The sequence below is a fragment of the Choloepus didactylus genome, chromosome 8 (assembly GCF_015220235.1).
Source record: "Choloepus didactylus isolate mChoDid1 chromosome 8, mChoDid1.pri, whole genome shotgun sequence".
NCBI lineage: Eukaryota > Metazoa > Chordata > Mammalia > Pilosa > Megalonychidae > Choloepus > Choloepus didactylus.
The window spans coordinates 141,416,539-141,437,155 of NC_051314.1; the positions used below are offsets into that span (position 1 = coordinate 141,416,539).

The 20,617-nt window shown below is 40.2% G+C and overlaps 1 protein-coding gene across 5 annotated transcripts; it reads left to right on the plus strand.

The window, feature by feature from the left end:
* Positions 1-2,676: 2,676 nt before the first annotated feature.
* On the plus strand, positions 2,677-16,227 carry LOC119541941 (transport and Golgi organization protein 1 homolog). 5 transcript variants are annotated; one of them, XM_037846342.1, is made up of 13 exons: positions 2,677-3,147; positions 3,822-3,953; positions 5,622-5,640; positions 6,385-6,482; positions 6,745-6,822; positions 7,155-7,215; positions 7,379-7,514; positions 11,036-11,137; positions 11,775-11,979; positions 14,504-14,721; positions 14,767-14,880; positions 15,876-15,915; positions 16,016-16,227. In XM_037846342.1, exons 1-11 carry the CDS (start codon positions 3,070-3,072, stop codon positions 14,774-14,776), a joined length of 1,137 nt encoding a protein of 378 aa, XP_037702270.1. In that variant the 5' UTR covers positions 2,677-3,069; the 3' UTR covers positions 14,777-14,880; positions 15,876-15,915; positions 16,016-16,227. The 5 variants fall into 5 exon arrangements, with proteins under 5 accessions (XP_037702270.1, XP_037702271.1, XP_037702266.1 ...); XM_037846343.1 differs by having other exon boundaries at positions 11,775-11,835; positions 11,944-11,979; positions 14,504-14,880; XM_037846338.1 differs by having other exon boundaries at positions 14,504-14,880.
* Positions 16,228-20,617: the final 4,390 nt, after the last annotated feature.

Here is a 20,617-nt window from a genome sequence, read left to right on the forward strand (position 1 = left end):
TTCTTGGCTCTGTCATCTGAAATTTTAAACACTTAATTTAAAGTTATAATTTTAGACTTTGTTTTTGTTGTTGACCGTAAGAATTACAATAAATCACTGTTTAAAAGAAAAAAAAAAAAGAAAAGCACATAGGACAAGTGTCCACTTTAATGAATTTTTGGGAAACAAAAAGAAAATAACCAGATCCAAAGTCAAGAACTAGAACCTTCCCAAGGAGGACTCCCACACAAACATCCAGTGCCTTTCCTGGCTAATTAATCCCTCTCCCCACCTATATGGAAAATCACTATGCTGACTGTTAAAATAATTAAAATAGGTATCCCTATAATGTAGTTTTCCCTACTTTGGAACTTCAGCTTTAATTGATTTGTTGCCAGTAGCATTATTTTCTTTATTTTGTTTGCATATATTATTCTTCTTTGCAATTACGCTCCACTGTCCTTCTGGTGATGAGTATTTGCCTTGTTTCCAGCTTTCGGTAATTGCCAACAAGATTCTGTAAACATTCTTGACCTTGTCTTCCAGTGCTCATGAGAACCCATTTCTAAGAAACAGACCTTACTGAGTACCAAACTTAACTGAGTTTGACTTTCACATGTGGTGACATGCTGTTTTCCAAATCAGGACCTCCAAATTACCCTCCTACCAGGAGTTCAGCGGAGTCTCCAGTGACACTTGCTGTTGTCAGACTTCTACATTGTTAATAAATTCACTGTGTGCAGACATGAAAAGATGCCTCAACTTGGGATTCCTCAATGACTCATGAGGTTGAAAGGTTTTAATGAACTTAAGCATTTCAATTTCCCCTATTATTTTATTCATTTTTATATTGAACGGCCAACTTTCTCTCACTAATGATGGGCTTTAAAAAGTACTCTATATGTGAGACTTGACATGGTGCCTAGAGGATTGGGTACAGGAAGAAGAAGTCAGAAGATCCATAAAGCTTCCAGAGAGAAACAGTTGTAGGAGGGGCCTGTGAAGGGTTAGAAGTGGGGGGAGGGGCGTTCTATAACTGAGGGGCATGGGGGGGGGTTTGGTCCTCTGTGATTGGCCAGAGAAGACGGCTGCTGATTGGTCAAGGGAGGGCTTATATGATGCACAGTTTCCAAGGCATCAACAGAATGGGAGAAGCGTGCGAAGAAGACAGAGCCTTATCTGCCTCTTCCTCTTCCTCCAGAAAGTCTCACCTTACCTGCTTCTTTGTCCTGATAATCTGTTGACCTGCTGACCTCTTTCGGAGCACCTGTTCCACAAACCCTGCACTGTTTGCCACACCAGTACCCACTCCTCCTTCTCTCTGATTTTCCTGGTCCACCACTTCACCACCCAATTCCTCTCCTACCCCAACCCCACCTGACCTCCCCTCCTCTATTCCCAGCCCTCCCTTCCCCCTTCCCCTCCCTTTCCCCTTCTTCCCCAGTCACCCCCCTTCCCTCTTCCTCCCAGCCCTCAGAGCCCGAGACACCATCAACCAACATGGGGGCTCCAGGGCTGGTATTTTGCCTCCTGCTGCTCCAGGCCGTCTGGTCAATGTGGTTTCAGCCAAACATTCAAGTGAGTAGATGTTTAGCTTGCAGTACTTTCTTCCTTTTCAATGGGCTGTCTTACTGTGATTTTAAATAAGCTTCTCTTCAGGTGTTTGAGGGGAACTGGCCCTCCTTACAGGACCATGTCCTTCAGTTTCTTGTTCCAGCCTTAAGGGAGTCTGTCCACTGCTGTCTCCTCCAGTTCTGGCTCCTACCAACACTGCAGGTTCCACACATAGGAAAGTTGGAAACTGTGGGAGCCTGAAGCATATGAGTGTATAGCATCAAAAAGAAAGGAGTTCTTGAACGGTAGCAGTCAGCATGACAAACTTGCTTCTGGGGGCTCTGGCTGGATGGGGCTTCACCCTCTAGCCACCATTCTGAGTGTTAATGTGTATTTGATTATGACCCACAGTATCACTGGAAAAGGTGAAACAAAGATACATATTTTTCTTTATGTGGCTCTGAATTCTTTCCCTCTTACAGAATCTCACTAAATTTTCCTGTATCCCATCTCATTCTGGAATGTACCTCAGGACATGGACAATTCTCCTTCCTAACTTTCAAAACCATTCTTGTTTCTCTGTCTTTATTTTATCTTGAAGTATTTTCTTATTTCTCAGAGGCTGAGGCACTCCCAGAAGTGCAGGTTCAGCACCTCCATCAGTTGTGCTCTAGGTACAGGTTCATTATCGCTACCAGCACCCGGATGTTTGTCAGATGTCACAGGAAGACTCTTGAACATGACAACAAAAAGACAGTACCTATTTTTTAAAAATTACACACTTTTCATGCTTCAGCTATTAGGACCTCAGATAAAAGTGTAAGAGAGGTCAGAGTTTTGGGTTTTTATCTCAGGAGAGTTTTCGTTTTGCATCGATCAGACTTCATGTTTGATTACTGTGAAATAAGCTGTTAATGCATTTGTCTTACAATTCTAATAATATATATGGGGTTTAAGAAGTTGAAATCTTTGCCATTTTTATGGGGACTTTACCATTCAGAAATTTCCTATTCATTTTACCTATTTTTTTTCCATGGTGGCAGTTTATTGGTTGAAGAGTGCCTTGTTAGTGCTGGCTTTGATTACAAGTGAAATAAGGTGAATTCTTGATTGTGATTATTTGGAACTAGGTTCCTCATTGGCTCTGATTCTCCAAATTTAAAACTTGATCATGCACAGCAATGCACCGTTTCTCAGATAGACTATCTTCTTGACAATTCTGACATATGTCCAGTGTTCAGAATGAAGCTTAGTTCTGAAGAAAACCTCAATTTTTATGGAAGTGTTGGCTGAAGAAAATTCTGTATTGAATTACCATTGGAATAATTATTCCAGTGGAATTATGAGAGCAGTCATCTATCCAATTGCATCAATGTGGGTATCAGTTGTATGTTTTTTATATAATTGGTATCTCAAAATGACAAAATACATATATACTGGACATATCAGTACTAAAAATTCTCTCATTTCTATCTGTTGTACAGAATCTTTATTACTTGTTGTCACTTTTGACAATTATCTTTACAGGTCATTTGTATGTTTAGATCTTTTCACATGGATCTAATCCAATCAGATTACGTATTTACCAGTGAAACACAAGACTTCCTGACTAATGTAAGTTCTTGATTTCTTTTGATATTTCTAATTATCCATTGGCTTGTGGGTCCATAAATCTATTCTAGCTTATGTTTGAAAGACTTTGACTTTTTTGTCAAAAATGAAACACACACTGTGTACCAAGATTATTTTTCTATTGCTTCATTGAACTATGCTCCCACACTCCACACATTGCCTGCCAGGTCCCTGGATGAAAACTAATCTGCTGTCAGTATAGATTAATATTCATTGTGAAGATTATTATATAGCTTGAATGTAGAGCATGTACCTGGTTTTGTTATGTTTTGTTTTGTTTTCCTGGGACCTTTGGCCCAGCATTATCACCTTGAAATCCCTCCACGGTGTTGTGTGTATTTAAAGTGTGTCCCTTTTTTCCTGTGTTTTATTCCATTTATGTATATAATGCAAGTAATGAAACCATTACCTTGGAAAACTAATGTCAATTGAATGCACTACCCAAAAATAGTGAAATCCCAATTTCCAAACAAAAGCTTGTCAAATATAAAACCTGAAGCAAATTTCCAAGTTCTTTGAAGAAGTGGAATCCAGTGGAGATTTTGGAGGGACTTGGTTTTCTCTTAGAGACTGATTCAAGGTTTCTCTGACTGTTTTTTGTACCCCTTATACTGTTCATTTCTGAACTTCTCATTCTTCAAGTATTGCTATTTCAGCTAGCTGGTACTCTCCTGGAAAACTTTCCATATGGGCCTGATTTTCAAGGAGCTTCTTGGACTCCTGTTAACATTGCTGCCTTCTTCATAAACATTTCTCTCATCATTTTCTTTTGGATGTATGTTCTAGATGTGAGTATATTACATTAATTGGGGGCATACTGTGAGTCATAGAACACTTAGGCTTTTGTAGTTATGATCCTTTGGTTTTGCTTTAGATTACTAATATGAATTCCAATTTGTGCTTGAAATTGAACCCAATCTGGCAATATAATTAGTTTAAATATTTAAGACAAAGGACTCAGGGAACAAGATGACTGTAGAATCTCTAAATGAATGCCTCAACTTAGAAATATATTGTACTGAAAGAGAAATACAAATAATTAGATGGGGCTATCACTTATTTTATTGGAACTGTGAATTCTCACAATCATTCTGGAAACAGTTCACATGCTATAAGTCAAACCTGAAAAGTATTGTATCCTTTTACTACATGTAGCCTACTTCCAGAAATCCACAAAGATTACCTTTCGACTTTGTTTTGATTTACGTTTTGATGCATTCTTATAAACTCTGAGGGAGATATTCATAAATATACCACTCTTGTCACACAAAAGGATCTGATTTTGACCCACAGAAGAGATCATTTTACCCTCCAAAGCATTTGTAGCATTATTTGATAATACATCTTGTGAAAGCAGAGGGCCAGTTTTACCTGACACCAAAACTATGACACATTTAATTGAAATTCATAGTTTCTTCTTATGTAGTGATGTGATTTTTGACTCCATCAAAGAAGCAAAGTCTTCTATCCATGTGTTTCTCCCATATCCCCAATCTCCCATTCAATGCCCCCAAGGGCTTCCTTGAGATGAAGAGTTCAATGACTTGCCAGTGGGATCCTTCTCCAGGTATTTTACAATAACATTATAGTGTTCTCATACTACACTAAGATTCCATTTTTACAATGAGGTTTGTGGGTGACCTCAGCAGGTAATCACTTGACATGTCTGAATGGGAGAATATATTCTAGGTGATAAAGAAATATGACTTTACTTGTCTTTTAAATAAGTTTACACCTGGATGTTATTAAGTTATAATTCAGTGATGTCCTTCGGGGATGAGTGGTGTTTTGTAAGGACAATTTGCCCTCCCTGGAAGACATCATTAGCTGTCATTTCTGCTGTTCTCCTGCATTTTCACTGGCAGTCCCCATTCCATCCTCATTTGAGGATTTCTGTATTTTCTGAGGCCATCGTGTTGCCAGGCTTATTACATTTGTTAATTCACGCAATGTCCAACACTGGGTATATTATCTACGATGCTTCATGGTTATGGAAATTGGTGTTTCTCTGCATAAAGATTTTGCCTTTATTTTGTTTGCTCCAGGTATTTTAAAATAATTCCTGGCACTGAAACTCAGGTTTTCACTTAGGGGTTGTGAAGTAAGTGATCTGAGGTTAGTTGTACTTTAGCATATTTATTTTAAAATATCTGCCATTCTAATTGTTAAACATAGGTAGATTTCCACAGGTTTAAGATAGCAACAGACAGACGGTTAAAAGTGAAAAAGGTATTTCCTTAGTGATATTACCAGAAACTGAATTTGAAACATCATATATCATTTGAATTACAAGGTGTTAAAAATATCTTCTGTTTTTTCATCCTATGGATTCTGTATTCTAAACCACTGCAATATTAATATTTTCTTGTTTATGACTTTCACTGTTTATCAGGATATAGATAATTTTTATTAATAAGTGTTTTTACATTAAATTTAATGTTGTTTCCTTTTTCTAGGTGAGGCATAGATTACATGGTAAGATTTTAGCTTCTATTGTACATGAAATATTGTTGCATTGTTACTTTTGATGTGGGTTCTACTTCAGTTAGAAGAAGATACCATGATTTCTGATGTTTGGTGTTTTGAAAGTTCTGGACAATTTTAGAATTCCTGGGTTTCTGGTCTGAATGAATGAATATGTAATGTTACTGCCAACGGGAAAAGAGACTGAGAGGAGGTTCAGAAGGGACTCAGGAGAAGAAAATCGTTTCAATTTAGGTTAGAAATGCTTAGGGAACACTTGAAAATACTAGTCTGTATTTTGCGGTGTGCTGTGTCTGGCAGGACCTGGCTCTATGAGCAAAGGAAAATGAATGACACACTGCTGGAGTTTATGAAGAAATGTAAGGCTTTGAGAAGGCTCCAAATAGCGCCGGCAAAGAATATGCTTGAGAGACTAATAAGCGAGATGATATGAAGGTTACATGGAGGGAGCTATTAATTCCAGTGAGAATGAATGGAAATGAGCATGATGCAAACGGATAATGAAGTACATTCATGCATCATATGTGGGGATAATTAAATATTGATGTTTGTTGAGACCCAGGACCTCAATACTTTCCATATCAGGGTCAAAAGAATGAATTAAATCCCAGTTAGAGGAGTCTGAATTTCTGGGCCTTGGCCTAGGCACTTTGCCTTAATAGTGCTAGATCATGTGCCTTTGCTGCAAATATGGTAGGGAAATTCCATTTTATTCACTTCTCCTAATCTTCTTAGGGAAATTTCTACAAGAAGAGTCAATAGCTGCAACTCTGAAGCACTATACAGAGGACAATCAGATATTCTTCAAAAAACTACATGATTTTGAAGTGAAGGTATACATAATTTTTACTTTTTCCATATTTCATCTTCAATTCTTTCCATGCATCTTGTAATTTCATTATGATTTTATACTTTCCTTCATCACAGTGTCTTATATCACAATTTTCTATAAATGACCTGGATCTGAAGCCAGCATCATATATGTATAATATTGTGTTATTTAGTTCTCTCAGGGCTCACCCAGTTGGGTTTAGGTTTTAATAACACTGCAATGTGTATTTTGACCGCCAAATCCTTTATTATATTTTTCTATAGCTCGGGTGCATAAAGAATGTTTTTGAAGAGATCAACAAGACAAATAAAATTGTCTGCGAGGAAGTGAAGAAAATTAAGGTAAAAATGCCGACTTTTCCTGGATTCCGACTTAATACATGTAATAGAGGTAAATACATGTATAAGTAATGAGTTGTAATTACTAACTCCAATATATTTTGTGCAGGATAATAACAAATTAACAAGAATTCCAAAAATAACAAAATGCTGAATGGAATCTAAAAAACTGCTGTTTGAGATAATTCAAAAAGTGCAAGTTCTATTGGAATTGAAGGGAGGGCAGAGTAGGATGGGCCAAGAATCAGTAAAACTGTCATTGCTAATTGTTCCATTATGGCTTTTGAGGTTTCTGTTGTAAACTGGATGCAAAATTTCTCTTTTGCAATGTTTAGGCTGTATTACCATCACACTGTGGCCTGGGAGACTCGCTACCAAGAAGTTGTTCTCCAGAAGGTACGTTGGGTATTGAACAGAAATTTTAACTTAGGGGAAATCCTTTGACATTGGATAGTAAGGAATGGCTTCCTGCTTTCTGGTTCAAACTTCTCCCTGCAGCCTCCCAATTTCATAGTTTTGTGTGCAAACATGCAGTTCACAAATGTTCTGTATATTACAGAATCTAAAAAATATCAGGGAGATGAAGACTCATTGCAGTCTACGAAAGAAGCATTGGAATCAGAAATGAAACAGCTACAAATGAAGAGAGAAATGCTCCAGGAAGCATATGAACAGAGGAAGACAGCAATCCAAGAGTAAGATATTCCTGTATTCTCTGCTTAAATAGAGATGTGTGAATGAATGTGTGGAGGCAGGTAGATAATTTGATCAATGTTGAGGAAGCTTAAGGCCATTCTTTGCCATACTTAGGAGAAAACTGTCTTCTTTACTTTCTGTCTTGATTCCATAACCTGCACTTTTCTTTCCTGCCTAAGAGTTGGGAGAGATACTTGCTTATAATTGACACTTGGCAAAAGGGGCTTAGGAACCAACAGCTTCTACTGCTCAGCTGCTTCACTCATTTTGAGAATCATTTCTGTTTCTTCTTCCATCAATTATTTCACCTTTGCATTCTCCGGGACCAAGTTCCAAATTGGGATATCTCTTCCATTTTCTGTATTTAACAATCTGGACTGATTGATGTGATTTGTACAGTGGAATATAATATTAAAAACACTGTAAGGAATATTTTGCTATCAATGATGACATGCATTAGAGAGTTAATAGATGTCAAATATTCAGAAGAAATATTTCCTAATACCAAATGGTCAAAGGGTCAGAGTTATAAACATGCAAAGACATCTTTACAGAGATTACAAGGGTAATTCCTTAGGTTGTGGAAACATACATCAGAGTTTGGAGGTAGGTAACTTTAAATATATAAATCTTTTAGAGTGCATTTTGAGTTCTCACTCCACAAAGGAACTAATTTCTTTTAAATTGTGTTTTCTGTCTCCATTGTTGTTTGTGTTTACTCCTATTCTTATATCTTCTGTTTATATGATGATTTCCAACCACACAATTTAGTATTTTCTCATTGCTTTAGCCAGTGACGCTTGATGCCATTAAATGCTGAAACCCTATTTTGCAGCTTATCAAAGTTTATTCCTTTTCTTCACAGTTTTTTGAGGTTTATGCTTAATGTCTGGCTGTGGGAGATACATGTAGCAATGCCGTATTTGTTTTAAGGAACTAAAGTCTGCTACTAATAGGCATCTGTTTAAAGGAAAAGAGTTATCCTTTATGGTGTAGATTCAGCAAATCCAACATTATTCAGTCCTCTGCGTGGTGACTGCACTTCTCTCCCTCTGAAAGCTGCCTCCTCAGCTCAGGGCCACTCATCTTTGCTGCGACAGTCTCTTAACTGCTTTCTTTTTATCCAATTCCTGGCCATTCTTGCCTCTTCTCAATGTCAATCTGTCCACGCCACAGCTGTGAGACTGAACTTCTACTTTAGAAGCCAAAGCATAACATCCCCAGATACAGTCTTTGGGAGACATTCAATGTACTGATGGTCAGTCATGGCTTCTCAGGTGTGCACAGGTTGCAGCCCCACAGCCAGAACCACAAGCCAGCTGCGTGCTTATCCTGTAGCCCCTCATAGGGACACTGAGCTGCGGAAAACCCACACAGCTCCATGGGATAGCAAAAAATGTTAGGCCTTTGTGCGTATTTTCTACGGTAAAATGACCACTTTAATCCTTTGCAGCCAGCAAACTCCTGCCCAATCCCGTCAAGGTGTGCCTCCAGTCCTTCCTGGAGACAGATAATGCTCAAACAGGCAGATAGAGACTTATGGCTCATTGCTGTATTTCTCAAATAACCACTATGTGTCTGGAAGAAACAGGTCCACACACAGAGCACCATTCTTCCAGTGTTCTAAATCTATCTTCAGTGTGGTCAACTCTGCTGGTAAATCCATCCATTGAGTTCATAATTTCAGTTAACCTCATTTTTCAGTTTTATAGCTCCTGATTCTCTCATAAAATACATAATCTTGACTTGCAATTACTCAAACACAGACACATAATTAAAGGTTCACTGATGACTTCTTATTGAGTCCCTCTCAGCCTGTTTCCATTGAACATTACTTTCAGTCATATCACAATGCATTTCCTGTCATTTGGTCTTTTTTATTGTCCTGAGGGCCAGAAATTGTTGTAAAAATAATTATAATTTGAAACATAGGATGAGAGTACCTTCCTGAAAGAAAGACTGTAGTTCATTCCTCCTATGAGCTGAGGGACACTAGCATTCACAGAGTCCCTACACAGAGTCACCAGTTGAGACCGTTCACAAAAGCTCAACCATTACAGTGTTCAAGGTATTTATTTCCTGCCATAACTCCTAGAGTACAGGTTCTCAAGTCCCCAAAAAGCCAGTAATTTTCTAGGCAACACCTCAAGTGGCAGACTCTCTGAACACATGCACATCCGGAAAGTATGATGAACTGGCTTGTATCTCAGTAGTATCTTTTGGAATTCATCAGTGAACCCAGGGAAGAGTACCCCAAATTCAAGGCTGACCACATTCACAGGTTTCCTTCCCCAGCTATATCTTGGCTTTATGGTTCGTTACTCCCTTGTGAATTCAGTGAGGTTTGATCTCACATAATTCCTATTTCAAGTTCTTGTTTTTCTAGGGGAATTCAGACCCACGTCCCGTAGCCTGAAGCAGTCTCCCCCTGATCTTCCCTCAAGACTTGTTCAGTGTTACCCTTCCCAAGCTCAAGGTCAGGGTTGCTCTGTCTTCACTGGTATCTTGAATGTATCTGCTGCGAGTTCCTTTAGGGCAGGGACCATGCCTGGGCCCCTCTGTATCCCATGACTTTACACAGCACCAACCACTGTGTCACCACACAGAGAATATATGTATATTACTGACAGGACAGCAAGAAAGGAGTGTATAAGCCTTTCTTTCTCTCTTTAGAGGTACTGTCCTTGTTTCTTTGATTTATTTGTTTTCTCATGGTCCATAGAAAATAAACTGTTAAGAAAATACAGAAGCAAGCTCAAATAAAACTTACACCGTTGACCCTTGCTTCCTTCAGTATCAATGAACACAATCTTGTTCAAGTAGACTGACACTCAGGACTCAAAAGTTTTCCACCTAAGGTCTATTGTGAGCAGATCGCAGTGTGACTATCAGGTAGGACAGATCACATATTAATTCAGTAGATTTTGCCTGTCCTAAGATTTCTTTCCTATAAATAATGAAAGTCTCTTGTCTGAGCTGTGGACATTCCAGGGGTGGTTAACACAGTTTCACTGCAGTGATCCCATGGAAGCATCTCTCATTGTCAGAATGTGTGTCATGTCCCTTGACCTTGGGCTATGACACAAAGTTATTCATCTGAGATATCAGAGTTGTCTGCCTGAGCCATCTTCTTGGGTACCTTTCTAATAGCTGCTCAGTCCTGCTGTTGAACATTGGAATAAAGTGAGATTTCAAGCAAGAGATTTGCCCTAGGAAGGATCATAATGTGTCCCACACATGCATTGCAGATTTATTCATTCAATACACTAATGAACAGAAGAGAGTGATGGGGCAAACTGGAAAATGCAGGCAAACTAGCCAGGAGGCCCAAGTCTGATTTTTCCTCCTCCATGAAAAGAAAGCTTGGATTTTGTTTCTCTGGTTGTGTGGGTGTAAATCTCTTAGTTTATGTGAAAGGTGGGAGGGCACATTTGAATCAAGACCTCAGACTACTGAGAGGGAAGAGAAACAGAATTCACATAACAAAATAGGATTATCATGTATTTCTTTCCCATTACAGGAATGTGGAAAGGAAAATGCAGGAGCATCTGGAAAGTGAGAGGCAGCTACTAGCCATACAGAAGAAGTTGAAGTCGGCTACGGAGGAGGCACAGAAATACAAGTGAGTTCAACTTTGGAGCACAAGGGGCTCATGGAAACCCTGGTGGCTTTTTTGTATTTTTTAGTGTTTTCTGAATTATTATACCCACCTATAACAGGAACATAAATGAACATGGGAAAAATGCATTTTTCAGTTTGCTGTTAAAAAATATATAGATACCAAACATTTCCTCGAAGCCCAACTGTCAAGTACGTGGTTCATGCAACATTTCTGGTGGGTGATGTAAATTCTCATAAATCCTTGGGATACAATTTGGTGTAGTATGAATCCCAATCCATAAGGATGATTGTGCCATTTTATAGGCCCAGTTTAACAGACTTGGCAAATGTGCTAAGGATATAATGAAAGGAAGAAAAGTGATTTGATGGAAGATAATAAGAGCAAAAATGTCATGGACAAAGTGAAAGCAGCTAAAGACAATATAGCATATCAATGCAAAATCTGGGCATTAAATGTTAAATAAGGAAGGTAGGTAAAAATAGCTCTGATGCTACTCTACTCTTATAATCAGATGAAACATTCTTTATATGTGAATAAATTGAAGCAAGATACAGATGTTAGGGCAATGGGAGGAAGGTTAGATTATGTTCGTATTCAGTATTGTGCTTTGACTGATGAATGCAATTGTGCATCACAGGGGAAGAATGGGAGAACTGGAGGAAGATCTGCGGCAGTCAGAGCGCACTTTCATACGCCAGGTAGCATCAGCCTGTCAGTCGGGGAGACCTCCTCATCACCTGATGCAAGTGATCACAATGGGGCTCAGAATCCCGAAACATATGCTTTTTGATGTGTTTTATTTTCAGAGCATCCTTCATGAGAAGCAGGCTCACGACTACTGGGTAAGCATATTATTTTTATCTTGCTCTTGTGCACAATCTATCAGGACTAAATGTGAATATGATTTCACCCCTCAGCTCAGAGCATGTGCCCTTGAGAGAGAGCTGATTCAGAAGACTACCAAAAATCAAGAATTGAGACAAAGGTACAGGATGTTATGCACATGATTTTTTCAAGCTGTCTTCAAGTGTTTTAGGTTAAGCTGGTCTGTTTCTGGGAAAACTGTATCTTTCTGTCCACTTTTACTTTATATTCTGGATTAGTGGATGTATCTCGAAAGAAGAGTCTGAAAGAGCAAACCAGGATTCAGAAGCCAATGCTGGGAAGACCTGACAGGCATATTCCTCCATGCAGAGTTAGGGAGCCCCATGAAAAGAGCAGCCCTCAGTTTCTGCAGCACAATGTGCATTAATTGGGGTATCATTCTGCTGCCTGGAAACCACCACAAGTACTTACTAAAGACAGCAGGTGTGTCAAAGGGTGATGAGACACTGTCCTCCCTCCTGGACCCTGAGACAGTCAGCAGGACTGCTCTATGCTTCCCCAGGTTCAGTGCTTTACTGCAGACCATAGGGTCAGTACCCATTCCCACTTGGCAGTACACACTTTGAAGGATTTGTTTTACTTTTTTTGAAAAAAATAACATGACCATTTTAGAATGTGGACTCTTTGCCCTCATTAGAGAAAAAAAAATTTAATGCTTTCTCTTTGTGGATAGTCAGCTTCAAGATGGCTTCTGGACTGCAACAAGCATGTAATGTTACTGGGGTTCCTGTCTCCTTTTGTATTGTTTTCATTTTTCATTGTGAAGCTTAGTATTCTGGAAGAAAATACAACTCCTTCATCATTAGAATCCTATGATGCTCTAAATATAATGTTTAATCTTTTCATATCATGTGCCACGGATCAGTCCTTTATGTATTATTGTAACATAAATGTCTGTAAGTTCATTCAATTTATGAATATTTAACTAACACCTGGTCAGAATCTGCCTAGAGGGTGATCAAGTCATGAAGGGATTGATCCTGTATTTTGGGAAGAAACACACTTCATTCCACTACTGGAAACCTCAAGGCACAGGTGTCTCCACTGGTTTCCTTGACCTGGAGAGGCTCCTGGGTCACTTACTGATTGAGGTTTTTGGTCATGTTATTTTACAACTTTCACCTTTGGGGATCCTGTGATCCACATAACTGAAAATTGTAAAACGTTGACCCTATAACTTCACCTTCTGCTTTTCATTCATTTGTGACTGCTCCTAGCAGAGTAGATTCATTGTAAATTTCTTAATTCATCTTTGTCCCAGCTGTTTTAGGAATGTGTCACTACAGAATCTCAAAATATTTTCTACTAGGTAATATTCTTTTGAATTGTCAGAAATTATGTATGCTGATAACACATATCACAATACAAGCATAAAAGTATACTAAAAGTACACTTCAGTGACTCACTGTACACAAAAAGTACATTGAAGTGAGATACGGAACACTTAGATTCATTCATTCTCAGTAGGGCTAATTTCCAGCCAAGGTCTTACCTTGAGTTATGCTCACATGAGTGTGTCCTCTTATGTTTTTGCAGGTCCCATAGCTGGTAACTTCTCTGGTCATACCTCACAGTACTTTTCCTCCTTGAAATAAAGCACAATTTATTTAATACTGTTGCTTAGCGTTCGTAACTCAATTTTCATATGATAAATGTGACCTGCACCTCAGAGTGTACTAAAATGTATCATCTATTAATGCAGATACATATTAAAGATAAGACTAATTTTTTCCATCAGAAAACACTTTCCGTGATCCCCTGCTGGATTCTGGGAACACAATCTCTCCAGTGATCTTGAGCTCCTGGGCAGCACTTCTTCAGAATATCAGGGTGGGAAGCTGAGGGGGATGAGCAGGAGCTGGCAATCAGAGCTGCTACTGATCTGGTCTCAGTCTCAGAGCTGTATGGCTCTGGGCAAATGATTTAGTTTCTCCCAGTGCCTCTGTCCTCTTAAACTGAGAACAGGACATTCATGTTTATTGTGCAGTGTCATGAGAAACACAAATGAGCCAGGAAAGCTGGAAGAAGACTCTCTGAAAATTAGCTCTTGGTAACTCTGGAGAATTTAGACTTTTCATTGCCTCTCATTCTAGGTATTCTTAATAGGCAAATGGTGAGCATTTGTAATATGGGTGAAGACAGGGGGCAGGAGAGTCCTGGGAATGGATGTCTCCTTTCTGGAAGATGATGACTTTATTTGCAATTGCCTCTGCTAAGCATCTGGAACAGTCCCATAGGCCTTTCCTCACTCTGCAGACATGGGCAATGTCACATGTGGTGAGAGCAGCTCACCCTGTGGCACCACTGAGTGGTCAGTGGGACTGAGTGGGAAGGTGCAGATTTCTAGCCATGAGGCTCTTCTTCTGAAACTAGGTAGAGGGCCCGGTGCCAGGCAGCAACACCTGCTTCCTTGAGAGTCAGCTTTCATTGGTGTTGGTGCATTGGTCTGTCTTATGTCAACTTCATTCCTTCTGTCTGTAGGTTAATATGGCCCACTCCTCTCCAAGAATCACCCCTCATGGACCACCACATGAGAGGCCCTTGCTCACCAATGCCAAGATCTGGGCTGCCTCCTCCAACCTGGTGGCTCCACGGGCCTCGGCTGCGACCTCCACCTCCACCTCCATCTGGATGTGTAACTCCACCTCCACATCCAACTGGGCTGCCACCTCCAACCTCAATTCCACCTGGACCTCCACATTCAACTAGACATCCTCCTTGTGGACAACGAACTGGACCTCCACATTCAACTAGACATCCTCCTTGTGGACAACGAACTGGACCTCCACATTCAACTAGACATCCTCCTTGTGGACAACGAACTGGACATCCGCCTACACCTGCATCTCTTCCATTTGGTATAAACTCCCCAACAGTAGGAACGGTTTTGTAAAACACGTCCAAATTTCCCTCATCCATACCTATTGACAATGTTAGAGTTGCCACAGCAAGATTTGCAGTGTGAGAGCACACCTGGCTGAGCACCTAGTAACATTCCTCCTGTTTATTAGGACACATGGTGGGTGACAGCATTTCCCCACAATGAGCAGGTGTCCTTTGTAGAAAAGGAAAGAGGACCTATAGAGAAACACACAAACATCTGTTCTGCAGCTATGTGCTTGACATCTGCCTCATGCTAGGCTCTGTGTTGGACAAATCACACCCCTGTCTGCAAGGCATGCATGAATTCCATGCAGAGTTGACACATGAATGTTTAAATGGCACACTAGTGTACACTGGAATTGTCTTCATCAAAATTCCTTTGCTACTATCAATACGTCAGTTGGTAAATGAAATAAGGATCAATTTTTCTCTTTGAATTCAGAAGCTTCTTAATTGGTGTGAGAAAGAATGCCCTGGGAGGTTGGGGAATATATTTTTCTTTAGACAGGCTCCCAATGTATCTATAAGTTAAGATAAAATCTAGTTCAGAAGGGGAGACCCTTAGTGCAATTCCATGCCCCTAGTGAGATGCTACAACTTAACCTCTCTATCTCTCTCGCTTCTCAGCATTCCCACCCTTGACTCTAAAGTTTGCATCTCCTAAACATAACATAAAATACCTGGATTCCTTGCCAGAGTTCTTGCTGTCCCAGCCCTAAGACCTACTTCTGTGGGGACTACATAGAGCATCTTCTATTTTATGCAACAAATGGTAATAGTGTTAATTCTATAAAGTCATTTTGAGGAAGAACAGATCAAGTATTAAAAGTACCTGACAAAATACTCAGTACAGGATAGGCACTCACACATCTCACAGCTTAAGTGAAATGACTCACCAAGTTCATCAAAAGAAAAAGTCTATAGGAAGCACTAAAGACACACTGAAATAAAAAATAATTTTGCCTTGCAGGAGAATCGTTCCAAGACAGGAAGGGGGACCGTCAGTGTTGGTGAGCCAGCTGGGGATGTCATAAACTTGTATCTGATACTATGTTCAGGTGTGATCCATAACTTTTAATCTGCAATCCCCTCTCCTTCATTTCCCTCCAGATCTGATCAACCTGGTGAGAACCCACTGACTAACCTACCTTCCTTGGAGATACCAACCCTGCCCACAGGTGGGAATCCTCACCTGGCTGAAGCCCTAACCACGATAAAAACCCAAGACAGCCCCCTTGCAGACTCTAAGCCATTTAAGAGCTTCTTGAGAGCATTGTCTTTCTGTGTCCAGGCTTTAATGATGCAAGTAATAAAAGATTTAATACCCCTTTGATGTGCGGTATCATCAGTCTCCACATCTGCACCAAAACTGGGAGTGATGAAAAACTCCCTATCTTACAGGATGATCAGACATCAATTAGAGTCAAAATACATTCTAATACAAGTTAAAATATTACATTATGTGTTATTGTACATTGGTTTGAGTTGCCCATATTTCAATATAGTTCCATTGCACCCTGTCCCTACCACTGAAAAGAGATCCAGTTTACCATGTAATAGAAGGTATTTGAGAGACAACAACAAAGAGGCTAAATACTGGATTCGTATTGAGAATTGTATTTAATATAGGAAATATGGTTCTCAAAATTGGCTCATTCAAGTACATTTGGCAAGTTCTTACCCAATGAGACAAATATTGATCACTGCCATGGGAGGATGCAGACGATTTAGGAGTCTAGTAAGTGTGCATTTGAAGGATCATGTCCCCTTCAACAGAAAACACTGATGATGCAGCAGGTGTGACACCCTGGCTGTGCCCTTAGGGAAATGATTCAGTGGTGAAAGTTGCCACAAATGTTCTTAAACCCATCAAGTGGTACGTGCAGAATATTGGTTTCCACACAAAAACAAACTATTATGGTTCCATGTTGCAAGTAAGGGATTACAGTGTCTGCTACTCTAAAGTCTCTTTTATATGAGGGTGGGAAACTGACTTTAGAAGCTTCATTTTATATAGGGGTTTCAGTCCATTACTATTATTATTTTGATGGTGAAATTGTCCCTGACTTTCCCAGCAGGACCCTTTGAAGATGCTGTTTTTCAGTTGACATATTCCTTAATTTATATTTAACATATGTACAAGCTGTACTTGGACTTTTTGTGCACCAGGTCTGGAAGCAGCAATTGCTCTCTGGTGCCCCAGTATCTTTTAGTGGAAAATGGTATTCTCACTGCTCCTGGGATGCACCAAGGAAAAACACTTCATTGAACAATGCAGAACAGTCAAGATTACAAGATGAATAAGCAAAATCAGTGGTGCTTCTGTACATTAGTAATGAACAATCTGAAGAGCAAATCAAAACAAAAAAAAAAGGTCCCATTTAGAATAGCAAAAAAAAATATCAAATATTTAGGAATTAAAACAAAGATTTAAAGGAATCATACATAGAAAATAACAAATAATAACTGACAGAAATTGAGGAAGATCTAAATAAATGGAGGGATATTCCGTGTTCTTGGACTGTAAGATGACCATTAAGAGAACAATTCTACCGAAAGCAATAAAAAGATTCAATGTAATTATAATAAGAATTCCAAAATACTTTTGTCAAAGTGCAAATACATTCATCAAGTTCATATAGAAGGGGAAGCAGTCCCAAATAACCAAAACCATCTTGAAAAAGAGGGACAAATTATTCAACTTTGTGTTGGATGTTCTAGCTAGAGCAATTAGGAAGACAAATAAATGAATCAAGAAAAGCATCCAAATTGGAAAGGAAAAAGTAAAACTTGCATTGTTTGCAGATGACATGATCTTATAGGTAGAAATCTTGAAAAATCAATAGCAAACTACTAGAGCTAATAAATGAGTTCTGCAAAGTGGCAGGAGAGTGGATCAATTCACAAATATCAGTAGTGTCTCTATACACTGGTGATGAGATTTCTGAGGAAGGAATCAATTTAAAAATCCCCATTTAGCTGCCACTGATAGACTCAGAAACTAGGAATATGCATAACCAAGGATGCAAAGGACTTGATACAGGAAACTGCGAAACATCGCAAACTGAAATCATGGAGAGACCTCATTAAATTTATTTAAGGTAGAGTAATAAAAACAGCAGGCTCTGGCAGAAGGAAAGATACATAGACCAATGGAAATGAGTTAACAAATCAGAAAAAACCTTGCACATTTGGCCAGCTGTAGTTTGACAAGGTGGCCAAGTCAAGTCAGTGGAGAAAGAACAGGTTGCTCTGTTCCAGTTGAGAGAACTTGTCCAGCTTCTCAAAACTCAATTGACCAGGGGATGGGGCAAGATGGTGGAGTGGTTAGGTGTGGAATATAGTCCATTCTCTAGTGCAGCTGGTAATTAGAAAGAAACTGTATGAAACAGTGTCTTCACGGTTTCCAGTGACCACTCGTGCCTTCTACACTAGTCTGGAACAGGTGGAAAAGCTGAGATCACAGCAAAACCTGTAAGTTTCCATGGCCAAGGTCTGGGGCTCTTCCCCACCAAGACTCTGCAGACTGTTTTACAGCTAGCTCCCTGAGGGAAACACAATCTGCTGGAAGTTAGTAAGGGGGGGCTCAACCTGGCCTCAACTGCAGAATTAATTAGCGAATTAATTAAACTTTTGGAGTTGGGGGTGTTTGGGGAACTGGAGAAAGGCTGGGCTCAGGTAAGGGGAGGGTGCATGTAGAAGCAAGCACACAATCCAGGTCTCCAAAATGTTTTTTTCTCTACATTTTTCCCTTTCCTTTTCTTGCTCTCCGACTCCTTATCTTTTCACCTTTCCATAGCCCCTGGCAAAGACAGATTTAATGCTGCTGCAGAGTAAATATCCCGACAATAGCCTAAAGCACATAACTTTAAATATACAAGCACTGACAAAAGATGGGGAGGTGAAAAGGCTAGAAAAAGGGATTTCTTTTTTCTTTTTGTTTTTTCTCTGTTATTTTTTTGGAAAACTATTCTAAGCAGCTCTTCACAGAAGCCTCCAATATTTGCAACAGGGAAAATGAGAGAGGTCTGACACACAAAGCAATGAACCTAGTGGGGGAGACAATTCCCCAAAGCACATAACTATCCCAAGAAAATGAGGGTGTGGCCCAGCACAATGGGCAGCGCTCCTTCAAAGAATGCAGACCACAGGGGCTGGAATTCAGAAACCAGCTTCTTTCAGCCATGCTCCCCCAAATGACAGAGTCAGCAGAAGAAGAAAACGCAACACTCTTCTTTATATAGGTGCAGGGGGTGGGGAGGCTGTGGGCTGCCAAGCGACACCTTCTAGAGAGGATACGAAAAATACAGAGAGTAACCGCTCACAGCTGGTTCTCATTCTCAGGGAAACTCCACATCCTCCTCCTGAGACCTGGGCCTGCCCGGACTGGGAAAATCTGACTGGGGTTGACCATGTATGAGGAGAAAAAGGCTACACAGATGTAGGGCAAGAAACAAAAAAGGAAAGGTGAAAAATTCTGACGAGCTAAACAGAACGTAAGTGACAGGCTTATAATAAGTTGAACTAAACACCAAAGGATAGAGAACAAAGTTAACCAACAACAAAGCCCTAGATAAAAGAGTGAAAATGAGCTCCAGAAATGGAAATGTGCTGACAAATCAGAAGTAAATCGGGTGGGCGGGGCAAGATGGCGGACTGGTGAGCTGTATGTTTTAGTTACTCCTCCAGGAAAGTAGGTAGAAAGCCAGGAACTGCGTGGAATGGACACCACAGAGCAATCTGACTTTGGGCATACTTCATACAACACTCATGAAAATGTGGAACTGCTGAGATCAGCGAAATCTGTAAGTTTTTGTGGCCAGGGGATCCGCACCCCAACCTGCCAGGCTTAGTCCTGTGGGAGGAGGGGCTGTCAGCTCCAGGAAGGAGAAGGGAGAACTGCAGTGGCAGCCCTTATCGGAAACTCATTCTACTGATCCAAATTCCAACCATAGATAGACTGAGACCAGACACCAGAGAATCTGAGAGCAGCCAGCCCAGCAGAGAGGAGACAGGCCATAGAAAAAAACAGCACGAAAAACTCCAAAATAAAAGCAGAGGATTTTTGGAGTTCCGGTGAACATAGAAAGGGGAATGGCAGAGCTCAGGCCTTGAGGCTCATATGCAAATCCCGAAGAAAAGCTGATCTCTCTGCCCTGTGGACCTTTCCTTAATGGCCCTAATTGCTTTGTCTCTTGGCATTTCAATGACCCATTAGATCTGTGAGGAAGGCCCTTTTTTTTTTTTTTTAATCTTTTTTTCCTTTTCTAAAACAATTACTCTAAGAAGCCCAATACAGAAAGCTTCAAAGACTTGCAATTTGGGTAGGTCAAGACAAGAGCAGAACTAAGAGAGCTCTGAGACAAAAGGCAATAATCCAGTGGCTGAGAAAATTCACTAAATACCACAATTTCCCAAGAAAAGGGGGGTGTCCGCTCACAACCATCATCCTGGTGGACAGGAAACACTCCTGCCCATCGCCAGCCCCATAGCCCAGAGCTGCCCCAGACAACCCAGTGTGATGGAAGTGCTTCAAATAACAGGCACACACGACAAAACTGGGCGTGGACATTAGCCTTCCCTGCAACCTCAGCTGATTGTCCCAGAGTTGGGAAGGTAGAGCAGTGTGAATAAACAAAGCCCCATTCAGCCATCATTTCAGCAGACTGGGAGCCTCCCTACACAGCCCAGCAGCCCTGGGGGGACGGCACT